Genomic DNA, 17,528 nt, shown 5'->3' with positions numbered 1-17,528 from the left:
CTGTTCATTTAAAGTCTCTGAAAGTCTTTTCTCAGATGTCCTCTAGGTGTAGTCGTGGAATGGAAGTCTTTTCAGGGGTTGATGTGTGGATACTGGTAATCAGCCAGGAAATTTCCTACAAAATTGAGCTTAACAGAACTTTAAAATAGCTTTGTCAATAATCAAATCAAACAATGAAAGTTCTCAAAAACATGTCTAAGGGAATTCAGAATCTTAGTTGTTACACATGAAACATATAATAAAACAAAAATTGAAACATTCTTTAAAATTATAATATTACTATTATATATTATATAATATTACTATAGTCCCCCCCTTATGGAGGGTAATTGAGAAGACAATTGCTGTGATATTAATTTTTCAAAATAATTTTTATCTTTGTTTCATCACTTTTTGCATCATCTGCCTAATCATCCTCATGCCATTATGAGAAATTTAAAAAATCTAATATAATTGGTAACAGGTGTCAAGGCCAAATTCAACACTGTATTTATCATGACACCTGAGATAATTATGGGGGTTACCATAAAAGAACAGAGAAATGATGGGATATGAGCATTCCCACACTTGAGCAATATGTACTGCCCATACAGTATGCCAGGCTTAAAATAGGTGGATGGAATATATGTCCATGCCACCGAACATATTGGAGGAAACTGAGTCAGACTTAATCAGATGCATGGGATTGAGATGTCCATGGCATCAGGCATATAGGAGGGAGCATAGAAGCCAGGCGTAGAATAAGATGGGTGGGATGAATACTTCCAGCCATCTGTACAATATTGTGGGGAAAAATAAAATAAAATATTAAACCAAGAGAATCCAACCTCAACATTAGTCAAAAGCCGTTCCCTCGGCCATACCTTGACTTCATGCATGTCTCCCCTCATGTGACAATTCAGTGTCTGCTCTTGCATGTATTCCTCTTGTGATTGGATGGCATCTTGGCCAACTGGCATCTGATAACTCAGAATAAAGGCAATTAATGTCTTAAATGATAAGTTCCCATAATCCAAGTCTCATATGGATTTAAAAATTGAGGATAATAAATGATTGCAAAAAATGTGAATACATCTTGACTCAGAACACAATATATAATTATGCAACAATTTCAAATAATACCCCTTTTTTTTGTACTTAGTATACAATTACCTTTTTTGAAAAATCTGAACATATTTAAATAAAAGTTAAAGCACAACACAATCTCAAAGACAACTTTTACAAATGTTCCCCTCTTTTTTTTTTTTTTGGAATATGCTTATCAAAAATAATACTTCTAGAATCAATTTACACTTGCCATGGCAAACAATTTGCCAGGGAAATGCTTTGAAGAGTTTGATCAAATAATCAGTTGAGAAAAAATAACAAAAACAAACAACTCAGAACATGGGAGCACAATACTCCTAGAATTAACATTGTATTATGAAATCAAAACCATCTTGCAATTTTTTCAAAATTAGATAAATGAATAGAAGAAAATACACATGGAACAATTGGTTAAACAGACTAAAATCAAAAATAGGGTAATTAGGGAGTTTAAAAGGTCCATTCGAAAAAATTTAAAGGAAAACACAGCCAGTAGCCAGTACTTAGCAGTTAAAGGGAGAGGGAGGGGAAATTTCTTACCCAACCAGAAGATCAGAAGACTGAAGTTTAGCTTTCCTCTTCGTGGTCAGCCATCTGTTAAGGGCTAAAATTCTAGCTAAACTGTCTAAACTATTTAATGAGTGGTCGCCAATAAATTATAAGCTTTAGCAAGAGTTAGGCTTTTAAGCATTTATTAAGGAGAATAAGAATTTGGTAAAGAGAGAGAGAAAGGCCTAGATTCCTATCTATTAAAGGGAAAGCACATTTCTAGCTCCCTTCTCCGCCAGCGTCCTCAGGAAAAAGAGCCTCCGTCTCCTCCTTCCTCCTCCCACTAGTCCGCGTCACTTCCTGATACCAAAGACTCCTGGTCTTGCCCTCAAAGACCTTCCCTTCATGGGCAGAACTCTTCTACAGTTAGTATCCAGCAGGTGGCGTTATTCCAATCGTTACAGTATCTTACTAGAAACAGAGTCCAACATTAACATAAAGTTCCAAATCAAGAAATAGGGTGGAAAAATGGCCCCAAATCAACCGAACAGAAAAGAACCTCACCATAAAAAGCTATTATTGTAACATGGAAGATCAAGACACAAATTTGGAATACAATGAAATTGAAACAGCTACAAGCAAAGTCTCAAAGGAGAAAAAATGTGAATTGGACACAAGCCAAATAAGAAGTCCTGGAGAATCTAAAATGCTTTTCAAAATCAAATTGTAGAGGAAAAAAAATGGGTAAAGAAATGAGAACAAAGGAAGAAAATTATGAAGAAAATTAGCAACTTGATAAAAGAGGCATAAAAATACTGAAGAAAATACATTAAAAAGCAGAATTGGTAAAATAGAAAAAGAAGTACAAAATCTCATTGAAGAAAATAATTCCTTAAAAATTAGAACTGGAGGGCAGCTAGGTAGTGCAGTGGATAAAGCACCAACCCTGGATTCAGGAGGACCTGAGTTCAAATCCGGCCTGAGACACTTGACATTTACTAGCTGTGTGACCCCAGCTGGGCAAGTCACTTAACCCTCATTGCCCTGCAAAAAACAAACAAAAATTAGAACTGGACAAGTGAAAGCTAATGACTCCACGAGACATCAAGAAACAATAAAATAGTACAATGAAAAAATTGAAGAAATTGTAAAGTATCTCACCAGAAAACCAGCTGGCTTGGAAAATAGATCAAGGAGAGAGAATTTAAGAATTTAAGAAAAAGTCTAGACATGATATTTTTAAAATTATTGAAGAAAATTGCTCCCCAAAGCAGAAGGCAGAATAGAAATCAAAAGAATCCACCAATCTCCACCTAAAGAGATCCCAAAATGAAAACTCCCAGGAATATTATAGCCAAATTTTAGGGCTCTTAAGTCAAAAAGAAAATACTGCAAGCAGTCAGAAAGAACCCATTTAAATACTATGGGGCTACAGTCATGATCACACAAGATTTATAAGCTACTATATTAAAGGAGTGGAGGGCTTAGTATATGACATTCTGAATGGCAAAGAATAACCTACCAATAACCTACCAAGAATAACCTACCCAGAAAAACTGAGTATAACCCTTTAGGGAGGAAATGGTTATTTAATGAAATAGAGGACTTTCAAGCATTCTTTTTGTTTTGTTTTGTTTTGTTTTGTTTTGCAGGGCAATGGGGGTTAAGTGACTTGCCCAGGGTCACACAGCTAGTAAGTGTCAAGTGTCTGAGGCCAGATTTGAACTCAGGTACTCCTGAATCCAGGGCCGGTACTTTATCCACTGTGCCACCTAGCTCCCCCCTCAAGCATTCTTGATGAAAAGACTAGATCTGAAAAGAAAATTTGATTTTCAATGACAATATTCAAGAGAAGCATAGAAAGATATGAAAGAGAAATCATAGAAGACTCCATAAAATTAAATTATATATAAACCTTTCTGTATGGGAAGATCATACATACATACACACACAAACACACACACACACACACACACACACACACACACACATATATATATATATATATATATATATATATATATATATATATATATTCTAATAACCTTATCATTATTAGGCCAGTTGAAGGATTCAACATGGAAGAATGTCATGAGAGTGAGTCAATTATGTTGGGATGATGTAAAAAAAATACGTAAGAAAAATGAAAGTCCTGGGAGAAGGGAGAAGAGAGAGGAAGTTTGAGGAAAATTATCTCACATAAAAGAGGCACACACAAAAACGTTTTACAGTGGAGGGGGAAGTGATGGGGATGAACTCATTCATAAAATGGAAGTGGCTAGCAGAATGGTTGATAGTGCTCTACCTAATATTCTCCTCTCCATCAAGTTCTGAGCCACTATTGACAGACCTTTCTTCATCTCACTCAAGTTCTATGAGCTCTTCTTGGTGTGAATGCCACAACCTTCAGTTTCCTCACTGTTCTAGTGAAATAGTCAAAGAAAACAACCAATCCTTCCTGGTACATTCCCAGAGATTTTATCATTAGCTTTCATGACTTCCGAGGGCTGGAAATTTGTTACATTTCCTTATTCTTACATTTTTCCCTACAAATCCTTGACATTTGGGTTATTTGTCTTTGTCTCCTTCCCCCTTTATCTTGTCCTTTTTAGATTTAAAAAAGTATTTCACATAGTTTAACAGTTATGATATTCATTCACATTGAGTAAGCACTTTGGATAAAAGATGCTACAGAAACCTATTAAATATAAGACAGTTCATTGGATAGTGGGATCCAGTTCAAGATGTTAGAGGTAGCTCTGATTTTAATTCAAACTTTATTCTGGAAAACATCCTATTTATAAATGACTAACACAAAAAAAGAATGTGTGTCTATGTATGTTTCTATGTGTCTAATCTTCCTTCTTATTGTAATTGTTGATGCTAAATTGCTTTTTTGAAAACAGAAATGCCGGAAACTCTTTCATTGAAGTGAAGAATGCTAATGACTGGTGGAACTGGAGTTTGACAACTTTATTGGATGGCTTGTATTGGGATTACCAGAATAATACTGTTACACCAAAGACTCAGGTAAAGAGATTCTTTTAGGCTTCTGAACTAGGCTACCTCTGAATTAATAATTTATGATGGGCAGAACTATTTGAAATTTTGCTTACCTATTAAACATGGAACCTATGAAATTAGATTCTTGATGATAACTTTGTATCACTGTCTGTCTTTATCAAATAGGTATGAATCTGTGGTGAACATTTAAGATTCTTTCCTGCCAATGCTCTTTATTTCCCCATCTCTACCAAATACCTCATTAACCTCCCTTTCCCAATGGTAGTATTTATAACTGTATCCATACCCTTTGCAGCATGACTATCACCTGAATGAATCATCTGTTATTCATGTTAACAAGATAGAATAAGAAAGCCAGTATTGAATATCTGCCAGTGACTTTAAAATATAGATCCAGGGGCAGTATTATGATGTAAAAAGAGTAACAGAGTTAGAAAGACATGGAAACAAAATCTGTCTCTGCCACAAGTCACTTAACAACACTGAACACTGGTCTCATCATCTGTAAAATGGGATAATCCTACCTACCTGTCAGGATTGTAATGAAGATTAAATAAATTAGAGTATTTTAAGAATTTAAAAAGCCTTAAAAGATTATATGAATAAAAGTTATGATGAATCTGATGATAATAATGATAAAAATCATAAATAATAATTTGTATTTAAACACAGGTTCTCTTTCCTTTGACATCATCTACCAATTTCTAGGTTGGGCAACTAGGTGACACAGTGGATAGAGTGCCACCCCTGGATTAGATGACCTAAGTTCAAATCTGTCCAGAGACACTTAGTAGTTGTGTGAACCTGGGAAAGTCAATTAACCCTGTTTGCCTTAGTTTACTCATCTATAAAATGAGCTGGAGAAGGAAATGCAAACCACTCCAGTATCTTTGCCAAGAAAATCCCAAATGGGGTCACAAAGAGTCAGATGTAACAAATCAACAACAAAATGAAACAGTTTTTAGTGCTCCCCTTCAAATTTTTTTTTATCTTCTTCATATTATGCTTTCTAAGTGATTATCTGGTCAGATAATATATACCCACAGGAAAATGTAAGCTCCTTGTGGAAAAGGATGTTTTTGTTCATTTTTGTTGTAATCCTAGTACATAATGCAGTGCTTTGCATAAAGCAATTACTTAATGCTTACTCAAAGCAATGCTTAATGCATTGAAGTGAACTTAATTTGATGATAGCACTTATTGCCTGTACCATACAGTTTAGCATGGAATGATATCATACTCCATTTTGTTCTCTAAAGATATATTATCATACTTTGAATTAGGAAGATCTGAATTCAAATTCTACCTCTGACATTCATTAGCTGTGTGACCCTGGGCACATCATTTTTACTTCTTTGAGTTTAGGAGACTCTTTGAGACTATAAGTCATAGATAGCTGGAAATCAACCTTGAGTTTTATATATTATTTTTGTTAATTTGTTTCATGTGTATAATTACTGTGTTCCTGCTAAGATTATAAACTTTTCAGAAGCAGATTACCTTTTGGGTGGGGGGCAATGAAGGTAAAATGACTTGCCCAGGGTCACACAGCTAGTAAGTGCAGGTTGCCTTTTTTTTTAAATACATAGTGTCCCCAAAATCTTAGTACAGTTTTAAGTTTGTCTTTTGCCCCCATCTTTTAAGTGGTTAGCATGGTTGGCATTCAGTAACTGTTTACTGGCTTAACAAAAACTTCTGGTTGGAACAGCTCTATAATGGTTCTTCTGCTAATAATGTAAATCCAGGATTTTCTCTGTATTAACAAGAACTCAATACTCTTTGAAGTTTTCTAGTGGTACATTAATGAAAGTGTCAGAACTGATACATAGTCCTTATCTCATCAGAGAGTTTTCTGGTGTTCACTTTCTTATCAATATGTGAAATCAGGGAAATTAAAAAATTCATTGTATTCTGGAAATTTTCATGCCAATAGATCATTCATTCAACAACTATTTATTAAGTACTTGCTACAGATCTGAGTATAAAGAAGAATATTTTTGGCAGAATTGTTGGGTTGGAGAAAAGTGAGATGGGAACTGGGATAATTTTGCAGGGGTCCAAGTGCTACGTATTAAGGGTTTGAGCTATGGTGGCAACCATGGAGATGGGTAAAAAAAAGGAGAGAGGTGATAGATATTTCAGAGGAAGAATTGACAGAGCTTGATAATTAAATGGGTATGAGAGATGAGGGAGAAATGAATCAAAACTATTAAATCCAAATAAGATGTTAAATGAGGAAATTAGAAATGGTCTAAGCAGAATATGGTCTCAGAAAAACATCATGTAACCTTCCAGCAAATAATTCATCTAATAATTCTTACAGAAATAGTGGGACCCTGTTGGATAAACTTGTCTTCTAAGAAAAATGTATAGCAGTGATAGTACAGTTATGATGTGGTCATGAAATTTCAAAGACAAAATTTACTTTGGAATCTTCCCTAACCTCTTCTGAAGTGCCACATTTACTTTTGTGTATACCTTTGTTTTCCATTTCTAATCTTTTGTTTCCTCTTACAAAAGCATTTTGGTGACCAGTTGAAGTCAAAGATGAAAAGGAATCACTCTTACTTTGTGTACATTGGAAGCCCACTGCCCTGATCTTACCCCCCTTTCAAGTTTTATGGGAGAGAGAGTTGACATTTTCTTTAGAATGCTGAGTGAGCCTGATCAAATTCTGACCTGTAATCTAAATATTATCCAGAATCTCCAATCTCTACACTAGTTTTGAGATCTTTAATTTTGTGATTACTGCACTGCCAGTTACTGTTGGCTACCAATTTAATAAACTAAGGCTATTTTTTCTGAATTTGTTTTTAGTCTGGTCCTCTTGGAGGGAAATGCCATCTGATAGGTACTTCGGTAATTAAACAGCTAAAGGTTAGTCATGATGTTATATGTAAGATGTTGTTATTTTGTTTCATAAATATAAATTAAGTTAGAGGTGTCTAGATGACTTCTATAGTGAAGGATTAATCTTTTGGCTAAACGATCTGAGCCCAAATTAAGAGTCTGGCTGAAAAAAGGATGCTTTTGTTAATCTGTCACTGCCACAGTTAACAAATTTGTGAGAGTTTGGCCATTTTTCTTGTCTTTGACTATCTTTGTCATCTTAATATTCTATTTGGATTCTTTTAGTTCAAATTTCTTAAAATGTAGAACAGAGATGATGAGATGTTAATGCTGGATAAAAACTTAGAGATTGTCTAAGTGACACGTTCTCAAACTTTTTGGTCTCAGGACCTCTTTGCAGTCTTAAACATTATCCAAAACCCTCATAAGGGCTTTTCTTTAAATAGATGAAAGTATCAACATTTGCAGCATTAGAATTAACACATCATAGTATTAATATGAAAAAAGTTTTGACCTAATGGACCCCCTGACAGGGACTGGGGGCTCCAGGGAGCCCTCAGATCACACTTAGAAAACCAATTGCCTAAGGTATCAGGCAACATGTTCTGGTGGATAGAGTGCCAGACTTGGATTCAGGAAGACCTGAGTTCAAAACTCGACTTTGATACTTACTGGCTGTGTGACTTAGGACAAGTCATTAAACTACTCCAATCCTCAGTTTTCTTATTTGTATGATTGAAATGTCATATCTTTAGAACCAACTTCACTAGGTCGCTATGAGATTCAAATTAGAACACGTATAAAATGTTATAAAAATGTCAGCTATCTCATCTAACTATCCAAAGTTTGTAGATAAGGAAAGTAAAACCCAGAAAGAGTCGATCTAACATTTTAAGCAAAGTCACAAAACTAGATTTTAAAATACACACACTCAAAAAAAATTCAACATTTGCATCTCAATTTGTAATGAGTGTACAACTGATTGCCTGTCTGAGGCTGAAGCCAATTACTGAGTCCCTCATCAGGATCAGGTATGCAGCTTCTGGATTGTTATCTTGTAGATAGAGTTCTTGAGCAGCTCTTGTCCATGCTACATCAGGATATTCTATCCCCTAGGGAAACATAGATATAGACATAGACAAGGACACAGATGACTTTTCAGTTAGCCATAGCATAGGTCTAGCGAGACTGAGACAGAAGTAGAGACAGGAATAGATAGAGACATAGACAAAGAGCTAGATGACATTGATATAGTAACAGGAATGGATATAGTTAAAGAGTGTGTATATATAATATTTTCATATATTACATACATAAAATACATAAATATATGTAGGTTCTTTGAGAACCAAGCCATAAATGGAGAAATAGGATATGATATTTCATAGTATTTGATATGCCTATGTCAATCCAGTATTTTAAGCTACGAGATAAAATTTTGGTTCTTAAAAACAAAAAACAAAACCTGTATTCATTTGCCCTTCTTACTAATTTTTTTCTTTTTCAGTTTACTGGACAATTTTCAATTCCTGTTGAAGCTTCTTCTCTTGTCCATCCATCTCAGAATCAAGATAATGAAAATATTCTTCAATCCAACCCAGAAAAACTGAAAGTTACCCAGACCAAAAGATGTCTAAATTGTGATGATGTGGAAAATGAGGATGACAAAGTATCCGTAGTGAGCCTGGGAAGGACAAGGTCTACCCTTCTGGGGATACGGGTGGGGAGAGAGAATGTCAGGATATTCTGTATATCCTTGTGTATATGTACTAATTTACAGAGATGCCCATATTTGGGGAGACAGTGGAGTAGAGAGATGTATTGCTGGACTTAGCAGGACCTGGGTTGGAACCTACCTCTAGTACTTATAAGTTATGTGACTGGATAAATTGTTGCATCTCCCAGAGTCTCTCTTTTGCCATCTCTAAAATAAAGACAATAATTGCTGTACTACCTGCCTTACAGGGCAAGGAAGCTCAAAAGAGATCATTTATGTGAAGAGGAAAGGAAGGAAACAAACATTTATCGAGCACTTACTATGTGCCAGGCACAGCACTAAGCTCTTTACATTATGATCTTGTTTGTTGAGAGATCCTCCCACTATCTGGGAGGGAAGTGCTATTATTATCTCCATTTTACAATTAAGAAAACTCAAGAAAATTGAGACAGATAGAAGTTAAGTGACTTGCTCAGGGTCACACAGCTGGTAAATATCTGAGGTTGAATTTTAACTCAGGTCTTCCTGATTTCAGGCCTAGCACTTTACCCACTGTACTATAACATAAGTGTTATTGTTATTATTATTATTTTAATTATAAATTGAGTACGTACAATAAGGCAAGGCATTGCTGGAAACTAAAAGTATTCTTTTTAAAAATATTTTTAATATATTGTTCTTAAGATCACCTGCATTGGGGGCAGCTAGGTGGAACAGTGGATAGAGCACTGACCCTGGATTCAGGAGGACCTGAGTTCAAATCTGGCCTCAGACATTTGACACTTACTAGCTGTGAGACCCTGGGCAAGTCACTTAACCCTCATTGCCCTGCAAAAAAAAAATCACCTACATTTCCCAATATAGTCCTCTTTCTTCTCCCTCCCACAGTTATACCTTATAGTCAATATTTTTTTTTAAATGAAAGACAAAACATTTAAGTTTTTTTTCATCACAACCAACCCTTTGAAGCTCAGAGTAATATGTAATAAATAGATATCATACTGTAGATGACTAAATCAAATTTTCTTAAAGGGGAAAAAAGCATAGTATCCACAAGCTAAACTGGAATGGCTAATATCTATATCACACATTAAGGTTTTCAAAGTACATTACATATATAATCTCATTTGATCCTGGATCTCCATGATATTATTCACATTAAGCCTATCATATTTGTATCAACAAGCTCACACAAACAGGAAAGGTATAGATTATATCAAATACCTTTGATGAGGATCTTGTATCTAAGATTTGTATACAGCTAATAGAAATCTATTAGATCAACAACTATTCTTAAGTAGACAAGTATTGCAAAGATATTAACAAAGATTCCACAAAAGAAAAATTGCAAATGATCAAGAACCATATGAACCATTGCTCCAAATCACTAATAATAAGAAAAATGCAAATCACAATAATTCTGCAGTTTTACCTCCAAACTAGCAAACTGATAAAGAGGACAAAGAAATGGGATTAGTCAATGCTTGGAAGAGTCGTGAAAAGAATTGTAAATTGCTCTACACATCCTGGAAAGCAATTTGAAAATACACTAAAAAAGTAACTAAAGTAACTAAGCTATTTATACTTTTGACCTAGAGTTCCTACCACTAGAAATATACTCCTACAGGGTTAAGGATAAAATCCAAGGTTCCAAACACATCAAAATATTTATAGTGACTTTTTTTAGTAGCAAAGAAATGGAAACTTAAGTAGATGATCATCAACTGGAGAATAGCTAAACAAGTTACAAAAAATTAATGTAATAGAACATTACTGTGCTGTAAGAAATGATGAATATAATGTATACAGAGAACTATGGGAATCCTTATATGGCCCAAAGCAAAATAGCCATTCTTGATAATAATATTATTTATATAGGCTATCATACTTGGGAAAAGGGACACGTACTTAATTATTAATTCTTATAGAATAACAGGTGTGTATTTGAGAGGACATTATTAATAACCATTTACTTGGGAACGTGCCCCTATCCTTCCTACTTTATACTATCCAACTCCAGATGCTTATAGGAAGGAGACCAGGAAACAGAGAATAAACAATGGATCCTTTAGTAGAAACCCAATGATTTAGTAGAGGCATTGGAGGGAAGAGATCTCCATCAGTTTAGCTTGTGGATACTGTGCTTTTTTCCCCTTTAAGAAAACTTGATTTAGTCATCTGCAGTATGATATCTATTTATTACATATTACTCTGAGCTTCAAAGGGTTGGTTGTGATGAACAAAAAAACTTAAATGTTTCATCTTTCATTTAACATATGCTTTCTTTTAACTTCGTTTACTTTATAGGGCCAAAGCTTACTCAGTACTCATCAACCTAAAGAATAGTGGATGGATAAATAAAAGGACCATGGAAGTCTCTTTGCACTTTGTCCTCTACAACCCTCCTACCAATCTCTTCACCAGTGTGTCCTTGTTGGCAGAAGTATTACCCACAGGTGACATCACTCCATCATCCTTTGTGGAATCATTGAGCATCTATCACATACACTCTGCTGTCAGTTATTGCATTATGTTTTCTGAGGTGAGTCTAATGTCAACTGTTCTTTGGTTTCACCTCCAAGATATTTCTCCAATCCTCAGACACCTCAGCAAGGTCCTCAATCCATTATGAAGATGTTTGCTCTCAGTCTTTTGATTCAGTTCTGGCCACTAAGTCTTTGGTTGCTTTCCTGACCCCAAACCACTAGAAAATGTAATAAAGTAAGTGTGGTATCATCAGACTGATCACTAGGAATGAATATTATAACCCTTCCCTGGGTTATGTTCTCCTTTGTTAAATAGTATGTAATTGATGGCTTCACCGAAATAACGAAAATACACTAGCATGGCATGTTCTGTGTTTCTAGCACCTTTCCTAACATTCATGTGTACTTACTCTGTAATTATAGACCTTCCCTGCCCTTCTTTTGAAAAAAAAAGTGCATTGTGAAGTTTGAATGCAAACGCAAAAGGAAAGTACATCATTATACCAGTGGTTAAAAAACCATTTGTCTCAGGCAGGACTCAAAGAGAGTGGTAGTTTATAAGATTTCAGATCCTATAATTTTTTTCAAGGGTGTAGAGAGATGAGGCTTGGAAATGTAGCCTCAACTGACTTGGATAGATCTGTGTCTTTCAACACCTCTTTATTAAACTAGTATAATTGAAGTATCATTTGTTAGTATGCATATATGTTCATATGGTCATATTGCAGACTCATGGCACACGGAATATGTGACAATAAATGACAGCAAGGGGTAGTGCATATATACTTAGATAACTGTTCCTACAATATCCCTGATGGAACAGTTACTTTGAATTAATAATTTGCAAAAATCTAAATGATGCTGAGTGGTTTGAAAATTTTTTTTACAAGTAAATGTAGAAGGGAAATAGCAAAATCAAAAAGGGCAAAGACCTTTAAACCAGTGGTTGTCAAACTGTGGTTCAAGGGCCCCTGGAGATTCCAGAGACTCTTTTAAGGGGCCCATGACATCAAAACTATTTTCATAATAATACTCTTTTAAATTTCTAATATGGTAAATGTGGATAGATATAACCTACATAAGTGAAAGCTTTTGTGGAGGCCCTCAATCATTTTTAAACTGCATAGGGTCCTCATACCAAAAAGTTTGAGAATTACTGTTCTAAACCTCAGTGGTACATTCTGTCATACTATAGTCATCTATATATGCCACCTATTTTCCTATTAGGCTATAAATTACATGAAGACAGGAACTATGTCTAATCTAGAATTCTGTTGGAGAGAGAGAATATATACACTCTTTGTAATTTTCCCAGTCTCTCTCGGTACTTTGCACATAGTAGTTACTTGATGAAATTTTTATTAACATTTTTGGTAGAGATGTGTTGTCAACAAACCTTTAAAAAGAAAACTAGGATATAAAGCTATCCTGTGACTCAAATAGACAATGTGGGGAGATATCTAGGATAATATTTAGTGGTAGAAGTGGAGGACTTTTTAATAAATGCACTTAATTCTAATCCTAAAACTTTCCAGGGTTCTAAGCAAAAAAAATATTTCATAAAACAAATCACATGCATTTTACATTAACACATGGGAACACTCATTTCAAAGCACAAGGCCAATGGGGTAGAGTGGAGACGTATGCAATTTTTAGACCTTGCCTTGTTTCTACCTCTGGTAATTTTTAGTTGTCAAGCAGGTGGTGTAATTCTTATGATCAAGTCTTCTATAGAAATCATTGCATATCCCCCCCAAAAAAAAAACCAAACCCCAAACCCAAATATGTCCATTTTCATTCATTCATCCCTAAAATATTTATGCAAGAAGGGGAAGGAGAGGGAGGGATACAAAGATTAAGCCCTCATGGAACTTGCATTTCAATTGGAAATAGAAAATAAATGTGAACAGAAAGTAATATGTCAAGTTCGGTGGGAGGTACCCACCCTGATGGGCTCACTGATGGAGGCTTGAAGTATTGATGAATAAATAAGATAGGATAGAGAAGGAATGCCTGATGTTGTGGCTTTGGGAACCCCAGCTGAGGAACTCCATTTAACAAGGCAGGTAGGCACCCCTTCTACAATTGCTTGTCTTAGAAAGTTGTCTGAAGCACTGAGAGGTTAACCCCTTGCCCAGAGTCACACAGCTAGTATTTGTCAGAGGTGGGGTATGAAACCAAATCTTCCTGGCTTTGAAGTCAACTCTCTATCTCCTGTACCATGTTGCTTCTCCTGCCTAAGTAAGAAGTCTAAGCGCAGAACTCACAGATGATTAAGAAATTGCATTGTGCTATAGTCAGAACATGGGTGGTAGAATAGTGTGCCAAAAAATTAAATCAGCTTGTAAGTCTTGAAAACATTCTGTTTCTTTTGTTTGTTTTTAAAATAGTTGGTTTTCTTGGTATTCAGCCTCATTCACCTCTGCTTTCAAATGTTCATTATGATTCAGAAAGGGATCCTTAACTACTGGCAAGACTCATGGAACTGGCTGGAGGTAACAACAACAAACACAACAAACAACCAGCATTTATATAGCACTTTAAGGTTTACAAAGTGCTTTACAAATAGTATCTCGGGTGGCTAGGTGGCACAGTGAATAAAGCACTGGCCCTGGATTCAGGAGTACCTGAGTTCAAATAGGGCCTCAGACACTTGACACTTACTAGCTGTGTGACCCTGGGCAAGTCACTTAACCCCTATTGCCCTGCAAAAAACAAAAACAAATGGTCTCTCATTTTATCCTCCCAACAACCCTAGTGGATAGGTTATTATCCCCTTTTTACAGATGACAAAACTGGGACATACAGGGATTAAATGACTTGCTTAGGCTCACACAGCTAGCAAGTGTAGCTTCTTTTCTGCCATTTTCTGTAATAGTAAAGAGTTCTTTGTCACTTAATAGTACATTTTCCGTCCTACAGAAGAACAGATTTAATGAAAAAGTATATTTTGTAGCAACTTCTAACATCTTTTGCAGTTGTTGGATAGTTTTTTCTTCTCCCATTTTAAAATTGTAGAACTAAAATATAATAATCAATTAAGAAGTATGGATAGAGAACTATATGAGGTGGTGGGCAGAAATGAATTTATTCAAATAGAAAAGTGTCATAGAATTATTTTTCTATTTAATTTTTTAGATGTGCATAATTGGAATGAGTCTTTGTTACTTTGCACACTCCATTTTTCATTTTATCCTTGTGGTGGATGTGATTGACCAGTTTCATAAGGGATTTTTCCAAGAATTTGTGGACTTCAATCCTATTTTATCCTGGCGTCAGGTATAAAATTACATATAATTAAAACCTAAGTAATTGCTTTAGGACACTGATAAAACTGAACCTGTATTGTAAGGCTTATTATTTAAAAAAAGATTGAATCTATGGGGAATTTTTTAACTCATCAGAGTTACTTAGCAGTGTCAGACATAAAATTTATTTGCAAATATAAAATGTTATTTCCTAAATTTTCTTTACATTTTTTCCAAGTACTATATACATAGTAAACCTTACCTAAAGAGTACTTCTGACCTCTCCCTCTCTCTAAGATTTTCCCTATCCCTCCTAACTTTATTACTTTTTGCCACATGGGATAATCCTTTCTGCTCTCACTTTAAGATGTTCAGGGATACAGGTAAAAGATCCTGAAAAGGGACCAGAAAGTCTTTAAAATGCCTCCAATTACTTCAGATCCCCAGTTCTACTGGGAACAATGGCCTCCCCAAATCCATATTTCTGTTTGCCTAATTGACTGTCAAGAGATCTATATGAATGCTTCCAGCACATTAGCTGGAGCCCCTATGGAAGGATTTATGGAAGGACTTGGACTAACATCTTAAAGGATGAGGAGACATGGATGGATGAGTTACAATCTGTGCCATTGAGTAGAGAACCAACAATCATGCAACAATCCATTAAAGTATTTAAGTATAAAATAGAAAATGATAGATGAATAAGAGATATGTGAACTTATGTTCTACTTCATACTTTGATAAAGTTCTGTGTACAATTGAGGGAAGAAAAGATCCTTTACAACCAGAGAAAACCATAGAAATGATGTTTTAGCTGGATTTTAAAAGATAGAATCTCATTGGGGTGATATTGGTGAAGGTGGGGCTGATTTTAGGGATAGAGAGGAGCATAAGGAAAGCTACAGAGATGGGAAAGTATAAAAACTTGTACAGGAAATTGAGTTTGGCAAGAAGATAGAGTACAGTAATGAGAGAAATGTAAGAAAATACTGGAGAAAGAGTAGCCTTCATTATAGAGATGTTCCATTGAAAATATTAGATAGCAGAATGCTTTGAATACCAGTCTAAGACACTTAGACTTGGTTAGATAATAGGAAGCCATTAAAAGGTTTCATGAAAAGGGACTTAAGATAATTTATGCATAGTCATTCATATGGTAGCATTCATCTGGTAGTATTAAAAGGTATTGCAAAACACTTGAAAGGATAAAATTCTTTCCTAGAATATGGAAATGAAGGACATACATTCTTCGTATTTATATATATAAATATATATATAATATCTATATTATATATACACACACATAAAATATGTATATATAGTAATATATTACATAGAGGTATATTATATAGAAATAATATATATACATATATGCATAAAATTAAGGAGATTGAAAAGAAACATAAAATGACATAGCAACAAGACATAGCAACACTTGGGATTTCTAGTCAAGATAGTAGAGTGAGTGGGTTAAAGGATATGAGGCTCTTATCATATATCAATATAACAATACCTCAGGGATATATCTTATTATCAGTAGGATGGCTTCCATTATGTGAGCTTTCTCTCCTAATGAAATGACAAAATGTCTATAACCAATCGTCATGAAGAGCTATCTAACACACAGAGAAGTCAAATAACTTGCCTGTGGTCACACAGCTAGTGTTAGAGATGTGATTTGAATCCTGGTCTTTCTGACTCAGGAAACAAAAATAATTTTCAGATAATTGAAGAAATCCTACAATGAAATCAGCTGGTTTATGACATATTGAGTTCTCTGTAACTGGCAATGCCAAGTTTCCTTTTAGGAATGTAGTTGAAGGAATTCTGGCATTGTATGGGAGATTACACTGAATGATAAGTAAAAGAAACTTCCAACTCTGAGATTGAATGAATTATTCTTTCAGTCCACTGAAATCTATCACTATTTTTACTGACTATTCCAAGCTGAATCTACATAAAATTTTGCAGTGTACAGAGTTTATCTTGAGTCCTTCTAACCTCCTCTCTGTCTCTTTTTTGGCCTACTAACCCATACCACTCTGCATACCTATATTGTACTTATTATTAAGGAACTTCCACCCTACTTAATCCAGTAGCAGAATAACCTTAGTGTTACCCTTTCCAGGCATTTTATGCATCTTTTTCAGTATTAAGAATGCTAGGAGACTAAGAAGCTTCAAATTCAGAGATAGTTTTCTAGCAATGGAACTTGATATATGGTGGGAGAATTATTTGGAAGGTTGGGGATAGAATTGGTGGTGGTAAATCAAGTTTAAGGCAATGTTCCTTATAGTTATATGACTGTAATCTGTAGTTGGCAATTAACCAACAGAGTTACGTGATTGCTGTTTGTTCTATAAAGTGAAGGATGAGATAATATACTAATACAACAATGAAAGATCCTTAAGAGACACAGACTGCATATGGCAGAGTCATATGTAAGGTCCCTATCTGGATATAACTGGCTAAGAAATTTTAAATTGTACCCACACACACGTCTGGTACTTTTTGTCATGTAGATTTTAAAAGGCCCAATTTATAGGTTTGGAAGATACTTGTTTTCATTTCTGTCTGATCCTTCTCTGTAAATGTCTACTGGTCATTTTACCTTTGGGTATTTAAAGG

The 17,528-nt window shown here is 35.0% G+C and overlaps 1 protein-coding gene across 1 annotated transcript in view; it reads left to right on the top strand.

The window, feature by feature from the left end:
- Window positions 1-17,528, top strand: part of PKD1L1 (polycystin 1 like 1, transient receptor potential channel interacting) — a 166,545-nt gene that overhangs the window by 141,328 nt on the left and 7,689 nt on the right. The window contains exons 43-48 of the mRNA XM_044001117.1: window positions 4,482-4,605; window positions 7,417-7,476; window positions 8,957-9,147; window positions 11,474-11,708; window positions 14,043-14,147; window positions 14,791-14,931. Of these exons, the coding sequence (XP_043857052.1) occupies window positions 4,482-4,605; window positions 7,417-7,476; window positions 8,957-9,147; window positions 11,474-11,708; window positions 14,043-14,147; window positions 14,791-14,931 (856 nt within the window). The remainder of the gene's footprint in view (window positions 1-4,481; window positions 4,606-7,416; window positions 7,477-8,956; window positions 9,148-11,473; window positions 11,709-14,042; window positions 14,148-14,790; window positions 14,932-17,528) is intronic.

This window comes from Dromiciops gliroides, chromosome 1 (genome assembly GCF_019393635.1).
Source record: "Dromiciops gliroides isolate mDroGli1 chromosome 1, mDroGli1.pri, whole genome shotgun sequence".
NCBI lineage: Eukaryota > Metazoa > Chordata > Mammalia > Microbiotheria > Microbiotheriidae > Dromiciops > Dromiciops gliroides.
The sequence above is the reverse complement of the archived record's forward strand: the minus strand, read 5'-3'. Positions and strand labels throughout refer to the sequence as shown.